We start from the raw sequence: 17185 nt of genomic DNA on the forward strand, positions 1-17185 counted from the left end.
TTTTCCTCCGTCAACTACGTCAAACGAGGCGGGCACTGCTTTGAGGAGGGCTGGCCGGCTGCGAAATTTCTGTTCCATTTATGATATGTGTGTACTGGTGGCGTGCAAGGAGAACGAGAGTGGCTGGATTCGGAAGATAATCTGACACCCAACAGAGGATCTTACCTTCAGAATTTCGGGAAATGCTCGTTATTAAATTCAAATGCCATGGGATTGGAATTAATGGGTTTTTTTTATTCGAAGGTTATGTTTATCTATTTAATAAGGAAGGAGCTATCATGCAATTACATAGTACCAAGCGTTAGCTACAACACGGGGTCTCTGGGGCCCAATTCCAGGGACACCAGAGGCAGGGTTAGCCCACTGGGTCAGCCCCACCTACCGGTATGTCAGATGAATGGAGCGTGAGGCTTATACTATATCCATGGTATGAGGTGCCGCTCTCTGGTAGCATTTCGGAAGGGGTTGGACCTCTTTGTATAGGCTACAGTCTATGGGTTGGACAGGGAAATTGAGCAGTGCTCCTGCTTTGCAAATACTTTTTTAATGGTCTATCTACTTTGTTCTCGATGCCGAAATTAGTCTATTCCCATACTCTGCAACAGACACTGAAAAAGTAACGGACACAACTTGAATACCTCTCGGCAGCGGACCCCCAAAAAATCTTAGTAATGACTGGCGAAAAAACGAGCACGACCTTTGCTGTGATGTAATGTTGGTCATTGGCTTAGCTACCACGCACACTGGATTTACAAACAAATCGCAGTCATTATTTTCGCCTGATACAAGTAAAGAATACTTTTGACATATGGACGACTTTGATTTTTATAAACGAATAGTAACTGTTTCTTGTCATGAGACTTGAGGGGTGGGGTGGGACTCTGATTGGCTGTGGTAATAAATGCCAACGTCATTTGTTGCAGAGGTCTGATGAGCTATGGCTACATTAGACAGCGGAATACAATTGTTGCGAATGTGAGGCATGATAAAACTGATTAAGACTCAGTTTCATTATCAGAATCAGGTAAACGGTTAAGGTAGGCCGAACAAAGGATTATACAGATGTAGTCAACACTAGGCTCCCTACTTGTCATACTGGCACAAATGCACGCTATACCTTGACATCAGAAATGACAGACCATCATGATTAAAGTAGTAAACATGAGGTACATAATATTGAATAGGTCAAAGTACACTTTTCAATGTTGAAATTGGTTTCAACACATGTTAGCTCAGCTGATGGTGAAAATGTATCTTTAATAGTTGAATTATATAAAAGAACACAAACTACCCACAGCAGTAAGGTAGATATGAGTGAATTGACTTCTTTATGTTTGACGTTACTCATAATTTCACTAGAATATAAATTATCTTAGAATAGCGCTTTCCTGTCCTTTTTTTAAAGACAGTTCACACGTTTCCCAGCAAACCTCCCATGATAGGCAGTAGCCATATTTCACAATACTGCCAATGTAACTGCTGTGAAAAACCAATGTCATATGGTCAGTCCAAACCACGCACTGCAATATGGCTGTTCAACCCTCCCCCACACAGGTTTCACTGCCACAGCAAATCTCTTCTATTTGCAGGGTGGATGTTTGAGTCTGTAAGGTAAAACACGATTCAAGCTGGTTGTTACTTAATCTAGAGACATTTTAATGGTCTCCATAGTCTGGAGCACTCACACAAATGACTGAATAACATAGGAGGTATCAAAGTGTGGACATGTTAACTGTCGGTTAAAATGTACATTTCATATTGCATGCATGCCTCTGCCATTATTTTTAAGTTTTCTGTTACAAATAATATCTTTGACATTAACCTAAGCATTTTGGGAGAGTCAGCTCATGCCCACAAATATTTGTTAGTGAGGACATACACAACAGCTCACACATCATTCTTTGTGTATTAAGATTATTAATCACAAAGTCCACAATAATTGTCACATATGCACAATTATGTGTTCTGTCAAGGTGTAAATTGAACTTCATTAGTGTAAACTATCCACCACAGGCAGTCAGAGTGCATCAAGTTAGTCCCAGCACAGACCTTTACCATATAACATTTTGGCTCCATAGGACCTCTTGTCCACCATCAAATTCTACCAATACATCCAAAAATTATAATTAAAAGGTCCAGTGTGTAACGTGTTTAGTTGTTACTTATCAAAATCAATGTTGCCTGTTCACAAATTTGTCCTTTTTAATGAATATTTACCACCACCATCAATTCCAAGTATTCCTCTGAATATGAAAAGATCGTCTTTTTGAAGTGTGAACTGAAGTTGACTGTAATACGTACTTTGAACTGTGTGGAGCGAGAAAGTTGATTGCGATATATGATCTCAACGCTAGATGGAAGAAATTACTACACATTGGACCTTTAAGTATTTTCTTCTTTTTGCACAAAGAAAAAACATTACAACACTTTTTAGTAACTGCATTTGCACAGCTCTTTGAGTAGCCCATATGTTTACTGTACATTTGTCTTTTGTTTTAACCCTGTGCTTATTGTCGTGTGTCTGTTGTAACTCTTGCAGCAATGTTACTCTGTGTCCAAAACAAATTTCTCCTTAGGGAGACCAATAAAGATGCTTTGACTTTGACATACTGTTTAGGATGGCACACCACAGTATATACAGTATATGGCCCCCCACAGGCATTTACAAAATATAGCCATTTATCAATAATGAGTAATATTATTGGTATAGGATAGGGATCTTTGGGAGAATAGTTGCAGACAGACACAAAATCATTTAAACGTCAAAAATGAGTGTTCATATATTATCAGTTCATAAATTACCCTTCACTCAGGAGTAGAGAATCCAACACGGACATACAACTGCTATGGGTATAATTATAATTACAATATGTATTAGTCCACAGCACACTGCCCCTTGAATAAGCACAACTACAATATTGGTCAAAGACCAAAAATGCTTGATTTTACTTTGCCATATCCGACACTGGACAACAGACTAGATGTGTTTGAACATGGATTAAGATTCTAATGTGACTATCTTCTAAGTAGATAGCCTGTTTGGAAAAGAGAAAGGTCACCAGAAACTGAAAATTTGACTGCCTTCACCTCGTTTTCCTGCGAACAACCGGCTCTTCTCTCCTGCTCTTAACGGCCAAATAAGCGGCTCAGACAAAGAATGAAAGGGAAATAAATGGCTGAGGGTGTTTTCTGGTGTTGGGACATGTCTTGTTTTCCCTTGTTCTTTAGGCCTTTTTTCTTTTTTTTTAAAGGTTGTTACACACTTGCATGCCAAGACTCTCCCTGCCGCTGGGAAATGCTGCCCTCTGCTGGATGCACTGTGGCACTGCAGAGCTATGCCTCTCCCACAGTGAGGATGAGCCCCTCAGAGCAGCTTCAGACTCCCAGTGACATTGTTCACCATCTCTTCCTCCCCCATGATGGCTAGGACAGTGCGGGACCCGGCCTCCACCTGCCAAAGACAAGTGGGGATAGTTTTGTGCTAAGACTCTTAATGTCAAGTCACAGGGCAACATTGACTAATGGCGCTTGCCCACTGCTAGTACCAGCTCTACCCGGCTCTCTTTAGTACCGCCTCATGCGTGAGGCGAGTGTGTCTGTCCGTCAAAGAGACCCCACAGGAAACGGCCGTTACCTAACACGACACACACACACATAGAACGTCAAAGGTGTGTTGTGTTTAATTCTGTTGCCATGGCCAGAAGACAAATTTTGTTTCAAAAGAAGCTGGAAGAAACACCGCTGGGGAAACTTTTTAAGGTGTACGGTATCGCCTTAGCTCGCTTACAACAGAAATTATACTAAAAAACACACCTGTTGGCAGGTACCAGAGACTTTTTTTCATAATGGAAAAGCAAAAAAGGCGAGTAGAGTCGAGTCGAGCAGGTACCATGTAATGGAAAAACACCATAACATTTTTTGGAAATAACTACTGGTGCCTCCAAAAGACATTTACACGCAAGATAATCTGAAAATGGCCTTTTCCACTCACCTGGGTAAGCCCTACATCCTGGACCAGGTATGTGGGCAGGCTGAGGCTCATGGCCAGGGCCTGCAGTTCCAGTAGATGAGCCACGTTGGTGCCCTGGACCACAACCTTCTTTGCTCTGTATCAACACCATGCACATTTATTTTTCATCATTAATATTAATTAGAATTTACTTAATTATTTAAAAAATATTATAAAATCTGGCAAAAGATGTAACAACAATGTCAGCAATAACACACCTGACTTAGCATTTCTACAAACAATGACAGAACCCAGGAGACCCCAGAAAGATGCCAGAACACAGATGGTGGAACATGATTTGAAAAGAAAAAAAGCTAAAGTTACACAGCTATCCTGACACAGTTGAAGGATTGCATTTTGTAATTCAAAAAACTGAAGGGTGACAAGGATGAAAATTTCAGGAACTGAACATTTTGGTTTTCTGCAAACAGCAGCAGTAGAACATGCTTGCTTCTGCTAAATGAACTGTGATGTTGCCACACCGGAACAGAAGATCGGAGACTGTTGTGCCCACATCTTGTGGCATCCCAGATTGGCATCTTCTGTACTGACAGAGTGCAGGACTCCAGTGGGAGAAGAGAAGGCGGACTCCGTTTGCATCAGTTAGTGCATCAGTCAGGAAGTATGGGAAAAAATTACGGGAGTAACTCTCCTTCCGGTACAGTAGCTAGCTCTCTGCTAACGTACAACTGGTCAGAATAAGACCGTTGTCAAAATTACAACAAATTAGAAAGCAGGGGTCTTATAATACTTTTTGGCTCTTTGTACAATCTCTATGCCTTACTTTTCGTTGAGTTAAGCGTGATTTATGTTTCTGCATTAAATCTATGGCGTGACTATGAGACACGGACCCTAGGCGCCGTAGCCTGATATGCACCTCTTGAAAAATTTAACTACTCGTTGTGGCAACGCAAGTTGCTCGGCCATGGCTTGGTAGCGTTGCATTCCCATTCATTATCATTTCCTGGTTCTCCTTCTCCATAAACAACATGGAATCAAGGCGAGGGTTAACTTTTCCTGCTACAGATTTCCCACTATGATCAGAAAACACAGGTCAGACACTTTGTTTCTCTCACTATATCTTTCGCATCGCTACTCTCTCTGAAGCTAATCATGTCACACTCTCAATCACTCTACCACACAATTCCCCATGGTGGCACACACACATGCCGGCCCTGCTATTGTCTTAGAGAGTTTGACGCACACACCAACACACAAGTATAAACTTCAGGCCACTTACGTAGGTAATGGCGAAAGCTCTGCGTGGAGCCTGCGCACAACCATTAATCACTCCTTAGTCTTTCCTCTTTAACTGAACAGGGATCCCCCACTAGGCATGATTTTTGTAATGCCAAAAATACGTAAACAATTATTTTTTTTTTAAAGTGACAGCCCTTTCTTTACAGTTTCCAATTGCAGCTTCTCAGAAGGTTCTGTGTGACGTGTCAGGTTAGTGTTTTACAATTACAATAAATGAACCTTGAAGGTTGCAGAGCTTTAGATATGGACACTGAACTTTCCATGCTATATTTTTACTTCTTTTTTTTTTTTAAGGAAAATACCAAATGTAAAAGATATATATGTACTGTAAAAGTTAAAGGAATTACATTGTTAGGACTTTTTGAGATTATTGTTAATCATTTTTAAATTGCTAAATGTCAAAGTTCATTGCTTGAAACTCATGTTTTGCTTAATTATTTCTTGTCAAATGTATGGTCACTAAAAGTGAATTAATGATTTACATAATCCTAAAATTCCTACATGTTCAGTGTAAAACAAGTAAATTAATTTTAAGGCTTTGCTAATGAACTAACATCACAAAGTGAGTGTGTGTTACATACAGATACAGAGCTACACAACAAATGCACAACCTTTCAGTGCTTATCCTCTATACTGTACAGGCCTTACCCACTGTGGTCCCACTTCCAGGCCATCTCCCTCCAGCTGTTCTTCTCTTGTAGAGTCTGGTATAAACCCACAGCAGCATGACCAACTTGGGCTGCAACCTGGACAAACACACAGCCATTTTCAGCCGTACAGAAAAAGGCCTATATGTAATGTTTCTGACCAAGTAAAAAAAAAAAAGTTACACACTGAAAAGATAACGGCACAAAAAACATTTCATATTTTTTATATTTGAATCAACATAAGAACACTATTTGCATAAAATATTTTTAGTGAAACTGATATTGGCATAAACTACTCCAATTTAGAGTAAAGAGCTCAGAACCTGGTAGGTAATAATTATTAAAAGAGCGTGGGAAATTACAGACTAAAGCAAAGTAAAGACATGCTTTGTGAAATAACAGAACACATAGTGGCTTTACTGTAAAAGTAGAGATATGATTGATTAAATATATGAATAAGAGCCTAAAAGTTAGCTTGGCTGAAAAGACCTTCTCTAATTTTTTGCCAGTGGAGAAGCAAACAATGACTGAGCTGTTATATATCAGGACACTTTCTTTAGGATAGATTGTGTAATTTAACACGACTACTACTGTACATCCCACATAGTACACATTGGCACCACTGAATTTACCTTTCCAACACCCATGGCAAGGTCCATGTTCACCACAAATACCATCTTGAACATGAGGTCATCATCTCCTTCCTCCTAAAGGGTGAGAGCATACAAAAAGAGACACTGAGATTTGGCTTTGGACAAACTCCACAAGGTCTAATGTACCAAGGTGTACCTGTGGGGACTAAGGCTAGCTTATGGGCACCTCATTCTCCAGCTTGTTGAAGTAGTACATTGCCGCCTCCTCGGCAGACACGTTCCGAGTGTGTAGAAGTGCCTGAATTGATGAGAAACAATGAAAAGGGTCAGATAACACATAATATTGTGATCATACCTGCCATTTATTTTGTCTGACAAACATTAACTAAGCAATACATATATTCAGTAAAATCTAATTTTTCCCAATTTGTTTATATACACTGCTCAATTAAAACTTTTATATACACAATATATTATTTGGGATATTCAACAACATTAATGAAAAGCCTAGCTACGGACTGATTGATCAGTGGTATCAAAATCAAAGCACTGAAACCAGTCACTAACATTTTTTTTTTGATAATTGTTTTTAAAAATAGAAATTAACAGATCCAAACAATACACTGAGCCATGGAATGCGTCCCAAGGGCAAAAAACACACGAGAGGAAAGCTGGTAGGGAGTGAGACAAAACAACACATGCAGAAACTGAATCAAAGACAGACAGACACAAGGCTGTACAAGGCTACAGCCTTTAGGCTACAGCCTTTAGCACAAGACTACAGCCTGGAACTCAAAATGTCAGCGACGTTGCGCCAAGTGTCCAGGGTCTTTTCTGGCGCTCTACGGATGCACGCCGTGGAGAGCTCCATGTGCACAACATCCAAAAAGGAAAGGGTCAATGTACAGATAGATATGTCATGAGGTGGCTTCCAACGTGTTGTAATCATTCTCTTAGCAGCTGTAAGTCCAGCAAACACACGTTTTTGAGCTTTAGAGAGCTAGAAGGCTGACAGGTCATTCAGAATCAAAACATTTACAGTAACTGGTAAAGTAACATTAATCAAGGTGGAAATTTTGGATGCAATATTGTTCCAGAACTGACCAGCAGGAGATCACTCCCAGAACATGTGAAGATACTGTATGTACCTTGAGCTTTAATTGGGCAGAAAGTGCATAAAGGGCTGTTAATTCTTTTCATGTGGACTTCATGTGGAATGTTGTTTATTTCTCTCTTGACTGAGGATCATTCTACAGCTACCCAGTCAGTAAACAGTTTGTAACGGTGAGTCCAATCTAGTGAATATTGCTTCTAGGTTTTGCAGTTTCAGTGACATAGTTTTGCGCGTATTAGAGCAGAATAGTATGGTGTTGCTCCTAATAGACCTTTTTAATCGCGTTCCACAATATCCTGGGGTCCTCTACATTAATACCTGCAAATATCTGGAATTCTGCTATACACTGAGTGATGAAGGATTCATTTTTCAGCAAAGAAGTATTAAAACGCCATCTAGCAGCACATTGAGAGAGACTGTCTAGGGTGGTGGTGCAAAAGACCTCTTTATGGTTGAACAATGCCAATGGAAGTAACACCACTTTATCAATTGAATGAAATAATTGAGGGGATGCAAAAAAAAAAAATCTATTCTGGAAAAAGATTTAGGTCTACCTGAGAAAAAGGAATAATCCTTACAGGTGGGATTAGTTGCACGCCAAAAATCTATAAAACCCAAGCTGCTGGCCCATGATTTCAGAGCATTTGTGGCTTACGCTTGAACTCCCATGATCTTTGCATTCAACCGATCAATGTTTGAGTCACACACAGCATTGAAGTCCACACCAACAACAAAAGAACAGTCTGTTAACGCCAGCATTTAATTGCTGAGCATACCATAGAAACTGCCATCTAAAATCTTAGGTGCATAAGGTGACTCAAGTGCAATTTTCCTAAAACTATACTCTATTGTAGAAATCGCAATTCTGCCTGTATTGTCTGAACAAGAGCACAAAGCTTTAAGCGGAAGATTCCGTTTGACAATAATGGCCACTCCTTTGGTTTTGAAGCCTGCCAAGGAGGATGTAACTGTATGATAGAATCTGCATGAAGGTAAATTTGGTGCAAAAGTGAAAATGCGTAGATGTGATGTGAGCAACTGTAAAATATGACTTGAGAGGTTGTAAAAAAATCTGTACTGATAGATGCGATGTGAGCACTTGTAGAATATGATTTGAGAGCTTGTAAAAAAATCAGTACTCGTAGATGCGATGTGAGCACTTGTAAAATATGACTTGAGAGCTGGTAAAAAAAAAATCTGTACTTGTTTTTTTTTCCCACTTGAGTCTCTATTCCAGTACAACTACAACTCAGTGATTAGAACCTCTCGAATCTGTCATTGCAATGTGCTCTCTCGCATCACACAGCGGCGAGTCTGCGCTCTCAACTTTTTCAACAATTCTTGCGGTACATTTGCAGGTCCCTGGAGCTCACCGCCAGTGTTTCAGTTGGAATGTTAAAAAGTGTTGAGATAATTAAAAGGTATTTACAGTATTTAGAAGCTGGCTGGCAGCTAGTTAGCTAACGCTAGCTTTCATGCTACATAAATAAGCCGGACAGAGTTGTCCCTCATGAGGCGATAGAAACCCTGCTGTCGCCGGACGTCCTGTTGGCTCAGAGCTCCACAGACTAAGTCCACAGGTACAAATTTGTTTTGCACCAAATGTACAGCAAGAAGTGTTGCAAAAGTGGAGAGCGCAGACTCTCCGCTGTGTTATGCGAGAGAGCACATTGCAGCGACAGATTAGAGAGGTTGTAATTACTGAGTTGTGGAAGTACTGGAAAAAGTGACTCAAGTGAGAAAAAAACAAACACAAGTACAGATTTTTTTATTACAAGCTCTCAAGTCATATTTTACAAGTGTTCACATCGCATCTATGAGTACAGATTTATTTTACAAGCTCTCAAATCATATTCTACAAGTGTTCACATCGAATCTACGACTACAGATTTTTTTTACAAGCTCTCAAATCATATTCTACAAGTGCTCACATCGCATCTACGTGTACAGATTTTTTTTACAAGCTCTCAAGTCATCTTTTACAAGTGCTCACATTGCATCTACGCGCTCTCACTTTTGCACCATATGTACCTTCATAAACGTGTTGGCTAAACGGCCGGTATCTGTCTGTAGCAAATGCGTCTCCCGTAATAATGCAATGTCAACATTTTTTTTTTAAATTAAGGCTAGGGTGCTGGCTCGCCTGTGAGGTGCATTCAGACCGCCACAGTTCCAGACTAAAAATGTAAGATAACCCATTATTAAGAAGGCTGCGTTCTAAATGAAAGTAGATGTGGAAAAGCAACATGCTACTGCCTTTCACTTCGTTAAATCCTAACAATAGTGCATCAAATATAAGTCCCTCAACACACAGAACATGTAAGACACAGAACAAAAACAGACAAGACAGTGATACACAGGGAAGGCAAGACGAGGGGGGGGGGAATATAGCCAGAAGGCTAACACTCAAAATAGGTCTGTGATCATGATTTGACACAGGGCAGCAAAAAGGAACAGCAGCCCTTAGTTACCTGGTTGCAACCGCAACTGATTACACTCAATTCACTTTAAAATAAAAGCATTTCTTGTCTACAAAAACGGGAAATAAAAAGAACAAAATAGCAAGCACATTGGAAAGGACAGTCTTCACTAGTAGTGGCCCAACTAATCTATGGAGGCTATATTAAACAGGACTCATATGTCATTCAAAAACACAGTCTCTGTAATCATATCAGAAACCAATGCAATAAAACTAGGACCCATCTGCCCCCGACCATGGGTGGAGATTTCCGCGCAGCCTGTAGGATCGCCTTTCTGGTTGTGTAGCGGAGGATGTTGAAAATCAACTTGCGACTAGTAGTGGTGTCCTTCTTTGGACTATCACTGTAGTCCAAAATGATCTGTACATCTGTCAGTTTCTGGAGCCACTTAGGCAGGGAACGCGAGAGATACTTAGCATCTTTTAGCCCCTCTTTAAGCCCGACGATGGGGATGTTGCATCTTTGGTTTCCGTCTTCTATACCAGCTAGCTTCACCACCAGCTCTTGAAAAGCGTGGCAATGGCTGTCAGAGTACCTGAGTTGCTTTCCTCTGTAGTTTTTAGATTGTCCACATCAGATCTGATAGAGCTAAGGCTTGCAGTTAGAGATGCTAGCTGAGCATGGATAGCAGTTAGCTTATTGTTGCTGTCGATCCCCATCTGTTGAATCTGACGTGGTTCGAGGTAGCTTTTCTTTTAACTTCTCCAGTATTGCCTCTGCAATGGCATCTGTATCGCCATGTTGGTGTTTCTTCTTGTTTGACATTGTGCTTTAAATTACTCTAGTTGGAACCATATAACACAACTATTTGGCAAAATTGGGCCAGGGGCTAAACCTTGAGCCGCCATCTCTGTCGAGCCGATAACGTGACTCCCAGTCACTAACATTTTCATATGCTACCCATTCCTTTTCCAAAGGACCCAGGAACATAGAAACGTGGATCTTGCACAACCAGCTAGCTGCCAGAGGCGCATACAGCATCTAAACAAGTCTGTTCATCCAGGGGTAGTGTCACAATGTCAGCTTAGTCATCTTTTTGTTTTAGCTGTGGTTCTCGTTTTGTATTCTACGTCAATCCTAGCATAAATTGTCCCTAAGGACACATACCATAAACAATTTCTGGAGATCATCTCCAGGAATTCTGTCATGCTGTACTGTATCACAGATTGGCTCAGCAGCCTATCTGCAAAACTAAAAATGTAATTATATAATCAACTCAAAGTCTGTGCTCAGATCATTGGTCAACCTGTTGTACTTGCCTTTTAAGCAACCCACAAGAAGAGCATGCTCAGACTTGCTAATGGCATCTCTTTTGACTCCATGCATGTTTTAAACTATGAATACCAACTTGTGACTTGTGACTCCCTTTGTTTATACATCCAACAATCTTAAAAACTCTTCTGTACATCAGTCTATCCTATAGCTAAACCATAATCATTGTGCTGCCAATTACGATCTGGATCACAGGATATCATGCATATCATGTTTCTTTTTTATAGCTGTTGATGTGTTTTCATCTTTTGCACTATATGTGTAATTGTCGTCTAACTTTGTGTTTATTTTTATTTTTTGAGCAGAACCGCTCAGGTACGCAATTGTATCTTATTGTATGCTCCAGCTATTAAAGTATGCTATTCAAATTAATTTGATAATGAGATAATATTCTTTACGTAACTGCGGTGAATTGGAATGTTTAGCATGAAAGCTGTTAAGTAATGCAGTGTTCACATTAGATAGTATGGATCATTGGAGGTCAGCAATGGGACCATGCTACATTGTAAATTATTGAATGTTTATTTACATAAACATTCAATAATTTGTATAAATTGCAATGTAGCATGGTCCCATTGCTGACCTCCAACATGTGGCCAACATGTGAAAATCAGCTGCACACCCTTAGTGTAATGTCCCACCTGTTTGGCTGCCTCTTCTGGGATGTCTAGCTCTCTGAGCTGCTGCAGAAAAACAGGGTTGACTTCCTGAGAACCAGAGTCTGGGCCTGACTGCTCTGATGGCTCCATTTTTGACTGTAATAGGAAAACAATAACAGTGCATGCCTCTGAATGCATACATGATTATTTGTACATATGGATGGGTGGATCATGGCTTACACAAACATTACAAGCCAATAGAATAAACTGAAGCCTGCAGCCTTGAAATACACATGCATATCGTAAATACACATCTAACGTTACTGGGAAACTGTCACACTGTGTTTTAACGTTTATATGAATTGAATTCTATAATTTTGTAAAACGTCGTAGGTTAGGGTAACGTTACTTTACCAAGCAAGGCCGTATGAAAGATGTAACAAAGTCTGATACGACACTCTTCTTTTGCGAGGAAGGGAATATGAAGGGAACTAAAGAAACCCCTAAAATAGGGCCACAAAGTGTAACAAACACAAGTCTGGAGCTAGCTGTAGAAACACAACGTTAAGCTAGCTAACGTTGGTTCTAGTTGACAGATGTTAGCTTACCACACACACGTTAACTAGCTAGCTAGTTACACGCGCACACGCACCTCTCAATTGCTAACGTTACACACCATTAAAATTAGCATCGCAAACAAAGCAGCTAACCTTAGCAACGTTAGCCTTCGTTTAGACTGCTAAACTATTTCAGTGAGAATACAAATAATAACTGCACTACGATGATTAAAGTCAATGCTTTCTTGACAGTTGATTAACGTTAGGACATCCTTACATGCAAAACAGCTGTCGGTACAACGGTAGCTAATATTAGCCGCTACTGCTAACTGGACTAACGTTAGCTTCAATCCAGCAGCTTTCCTGCAGTTACCCATACAAATATTTATACATGGTAGTTAGTTACCTATTCTTCCGTGCAAAACAAGGAAGCGATTTTTAGAAGTATTAATTTTCACCTGCGACGGAACAATTTATGTGTGAATGTGAAATTACATTAAGTGTAATTCCGACTGCTCTGTATTCAGCGTTAACGTTACTCCATTTTGGACCCTTATGGTTGGCACAGAATGCTGCCTCTTGTCGAGAGTGGCGTTACAGATGTTCTGTGATGATGATGCAGGTGCAAGATGCACATGTGCCCCACGCAGTGTTGTAAGAAGTGTTGAGATTCTTTAATTAGGTAATAGTACTGATAACACACAATAAAAAATACAATGTTATATGTAAAAGTCCTGCATCTAAACGTTACCTAAATATCATCAGGAAAATGTACTGAAAAGTAGGCTACTTTATGCAGAAAAGTCCTCACATTTTAGAAACTGGAAACGATCCCGATCATTTCAGCAGGACTTGTAGGCCGTTATATTAGTATATTTAATTTATAATAAAACATCAGATTTTATAAACTACATGTGTTTTGTGTGTAAAAATCTTAATTTGTAAAGTAACTAAAACTGTCAGATTAACAGTGGAGTAAAAAGTACAATATTTCTCTCTGAAATGTAGTGTAGAAGTAGAAATGTGTACTTAAGTACAGTACTTGAGTAAGTAATGTGCCCCTGTTACAAATGTGACAAGATGAATGCCGGATATAGAAAATTAAGCTGTTTTTTTAATGTCAATGTAACATAAATTTGTGACATTTTATTTTACTTAAACCCACAATGACAATGCTTTCCAGTATCATGAACCTGTGAACAGGTGAGAATTTATTTACACCTTTATACTGCAGTTTAGTTTAGTAAATTCCATATATGTGTTACCCAGGTATTGACTCTGCCTCCTGATCTCCATGGTAATCCCGGCAACATGAACACACATAGCAACAGATCTGGCCCTGGATAATTTACCATCAGAGCCATCTTGTCCGTTATTACTGCAGCCATGCAGCCCTGATACACTCACTTGCATTTGAACATCTTGAGGGATTCAAGTTAGCGTTTCAAAAGAAAAACAAATAATTTTAAGAATACTTTATTACATCAGCATCTGTGATAATTTGCATCAATTCTCTTATTAAACAGGTAAAATCACTACAGTTACATTTTAAATCAATATGTACAATGATATTAACACACAAAATAAGAATAAGAAACACCCTTAAAACTGCTCCTTGCAGAGCCTGCTCTACATTGTCAAATTTATACAGCCTAATAGCAGTTATAGATTTCCCTCAAATGGCTTGTCTTTATCATCACTGAGCTTTCACCACTATCTAAATTGACAGTGTGTGACAGAACAAACTATCTGTTCATATGAGAAATTAGTTTCTTGTATGTGTTAGGTAATGTAGTAATAAACCTACGGCTACATTCTGAAATGCTGAGCCTGGACCTGGGACTGACAGATATTAGGCATTAGGCTCAGCTGACACTCTTCAACACTCATGTTTTTGGTCACTGATGACTAGGGCTGGGTAAAACCTCATTACTTTTGAAGTAGAGACTACACTGTGGCTGTATCTTTGTGGATCTGGGTTTCCCTAACCCAATTTTCTCTGCAGTGCCTAGCCATGACCTAAATATTAACCGAAATTAAGCCCTAACCACAGAGGGCAGTGCTATAGGAGAAATTATTTAAAAAGGGAAACAGATTTTGACATGAAGAACAGCATCAATAAAGGTCCAACCATACCTAGCCCTACTAGCCCCTGGGAAACCATCTTAGCCTTTGTCATTTATAGGTGGAGTCTTTGTTTCTGGAAAAATACATTTATATTTTAACTTAACACCCAAACAAATAACCCACTCCTGTCAGTGCTCCTTCATGTGCCAAATTTACCATCACTACCTTTCTCTTTATACATCATGACCTCTCCCCTGTCAACAGAATGGTGGTGTTTTGCTTGTTTCCCATTCACAGAGCAGGGCTGTGTATGGACGGACATTAAACAGACTATGAGGAGATATTCACTGAATTTGACAAAATTTGTATTGGATTAAAATCACAAACTCCACCTTTAAACAAGAACATCAGCAAGCATGAGCTCATGTATATAAGGTCTCTGTGCTCTAACGGAAATCAGAACAGTGTCACAAGATCAAATATACCTTCTGAACCAGTAGTAAATTCAATGCATCATCTGTATCAATTTGACAAAAATAAAATGTCATACATTCCTTCAGCACATGAAGCAATGCCATCTTGTAACAACTGTATACCAACCATGATGTCGATACCAAAAAACATGTCCCATCACCTTGGCTTGGAGTGGAACAAGGTGAACCATGATTACCTTGTATTGATCCCAAAAGGAATGTTAAAAATGTACAAAATAGACATATGACTGACTTACACAATAAAACACTGTCGCACACTAAGAATCCACTTCATGGATTTTTTTTTTTTATGGAAGGAGTTTTTCTTTTCCTCTAACATTTTTCCCATGACTTGCACACTATAGACAAATATGCATGAAAAAGTTAAAAGTAAGAAACAAAAACCGGGTAAACTGTCACTTAGTTGGGGTTTAAGTACCTTAAAATGCTCAAAAAAGCATGCTCTGATTTCCAATCACACACAGGAAAGAAAATGTGTGTTTGTACTGCTGCAATTGAGTTCAGATGGTGTTAGGCCAGATATCTGCTGTGCTGCTGTACTGTAGCTGGCACATAGTAGTGTTGCAGGAACAACAACACAGTAAAAATATCTGAAGAGTATCTGATGCAGCACAGTAGGCTGAGGTAGAGAGTGGCAGTGACTTATTAAACTCTTTGCAACTGGCTTTGTGTAAAGGGGTAATGAACAATGTTGTGATCAAGGTTTCACTCTTAAACATTCAGAGGCATTTCAGGTCATTGTTTTGTGAATACTGCTGTCTTAACATCTAAAATATAATAACCACTTACTTCAATACTTTGTATTAGAAACCAGAAATGTGACAATACAAGATGTAGATTGACAACCAGGGCAAAATGGAACACACAGGGCAACATGGAACAACACCACCACCCACACCACCAAACAACACACACACAACACACCCACACACCACACACACACACCACAACCACACACACACACACACACACACCACAACCACACACACACACACACACACACACACACACACACACACACACACACACCTTTTGACTAGACAGCAGCAAAAAGCACACAAGGCATAAAAAGGTACCGCTTTATAAAATTCACTCAAGGGACAATGTAATCAGTCTTTAATCAGATCAGCTGACTGTGGAACAGCTGCTTTATAAGATTGTTAAGTCCAGCACTGTTCTGTAGTGATGAAACCAGGGTGCAAAATGAACTTTTTGTCCACCATCCAAATGGCTAGTGAATGTTCAAATTTTACCAGCCACTTAATAGATTACTATTGTTTTTTTGGCTGGTGAGTAAAGCATATCTAACAGACACTTGTATATTTTTCCAGCATTTAGCTGGAGGAGTGGGCTAATTTTGTACCCTGGATAAAACACAATGTACCTCCTCCAAATGTCTCTTTATAAAGTTAACAGAGGGACAGCAGGCCTGACTGGTGTCTTTTACACTTTCTTTGTCCAGATTTGTTCAGTGCCATGCTTCTAAAGAGAGCTCAGACTAAAGTCACTGATGCATTCTCAGCCCACACCAACAAAGAACTGAAGGTGCTGGGATGTGAACTGAAATGCTATGCTAAATCTTCCGATACTTCTGAAGTTTCTTCAAAAACTCACAGCTCTTTGACTCCAAACCTTCCTCCTAAAACAAAGGTTGGTACTGTCTTCTAATTTGCCTGTCGGTTGCTTTCTGCTTTTAAGTTCAACCTGCAGGGTTTAAGTGTCCCACTCTTTGCCTCCTCGATTTGCCACAGCTCTGGTGGGTGTTTCCTCTGTCACAAGTCTGTGACTTTATTCTCCACGGCGGCTGCGATTTGCTGCAGTCTGTAGCCGAGCTGCATCTTCTGGGCTGTGGGGTCTTCTTCCAGCGCTGTGATGATCTGATGAGAAGAAGATGACACAAGGATGGGTGACGAGAGAGAGAGAGAGAGAGAGAGAGGTTAAGAGGAGGAAAAGAGATGGGACAAACACAAATAAGTTGTATCATTCCCGTAAACAGAAATGAAAGAAAAAAAAAACATAAACCCCCATTACCAATCTTTTAAAACTGACAAAAAAGTAGTAGTTGTTTTTCCCCTATTCGTTTTTTCTGATTC

General features: G+C 39.7%; 2 protein-coding genes across 5 annotated transcripts in view; both read right to left on the minus strand.

The window, feature by feature from the left end:
* Positions 1 to 1632: 1632 nt before the first annotated feature.
* si:dkey-19e4.5 (UBA_like_SF and PTH2 domain-containing protein) lies at positions 1633 to 13191 on the minus strand. Its single transcript, XM_032514575.1, has 7 exons — positions 12938 to 13191; positions 12017 to 12130; positions 6736 to 6807; positions 6549 to 6623; positions 5918 to 6015; positions 3992 to 4106; positions 1633 to 3451 (listed from the first exon to the last, which is right to left on the minus strand). The coding sequence occupies exons 2-7, from the start codon at positions 12122 to 12124 to the stop codon at positions 3365 to 3367; spliced, it is 555 nt and encodes a 184-aa protein (XP_032370466.1). The 5' UTR covers positions 12125 to 12130; positions 12938 to 13191; the 3' UTR covers positions 1633 to 3364.
* A 2896-nt stretch (positions 13192 to 16087) lies between these two features.
* Positions 16088 to 17185, minus strand: part of plxnb1b (plexin b1b) — a 151043-nt gene continuing 149945 nt past the window's right edge. For 2 of the 4 annotated variants that reach the window (XM_032514565.1, XM_032514568.1), the window contains exon 39: positions 16088 to 16969. In XM_032514565.1, coding sequence (XP_032370456.1) covers positions 16865 to 16969 — 105 coding nt within the window. In that variant the 3' untranslated portion in view covers positions 16088 to 16864. The remainder of the gene's footprint in view (positions 16970 to 17185) is intronic. The other 2 variants (XM_032514569.1, XM_032514566.1) reach the window with 1 other exon arrangement.

The sequence above is a fragment of the Etheostoma spectabile genome, chromosome 4, assembly GCF_008692095.1.
Source record: "Etheostoma spectabile isolate EspeVRDwgs_2016 chromosome 4, UIUC_Espe_1.0, whole genome shotgun sequence".
NCBI classification, from domain to species: Eukaryota; Metazoa; Chordata; class Actinopteri; order Perciformes; family Percidae; genus Etheostoma; species Etheostoma spectabile.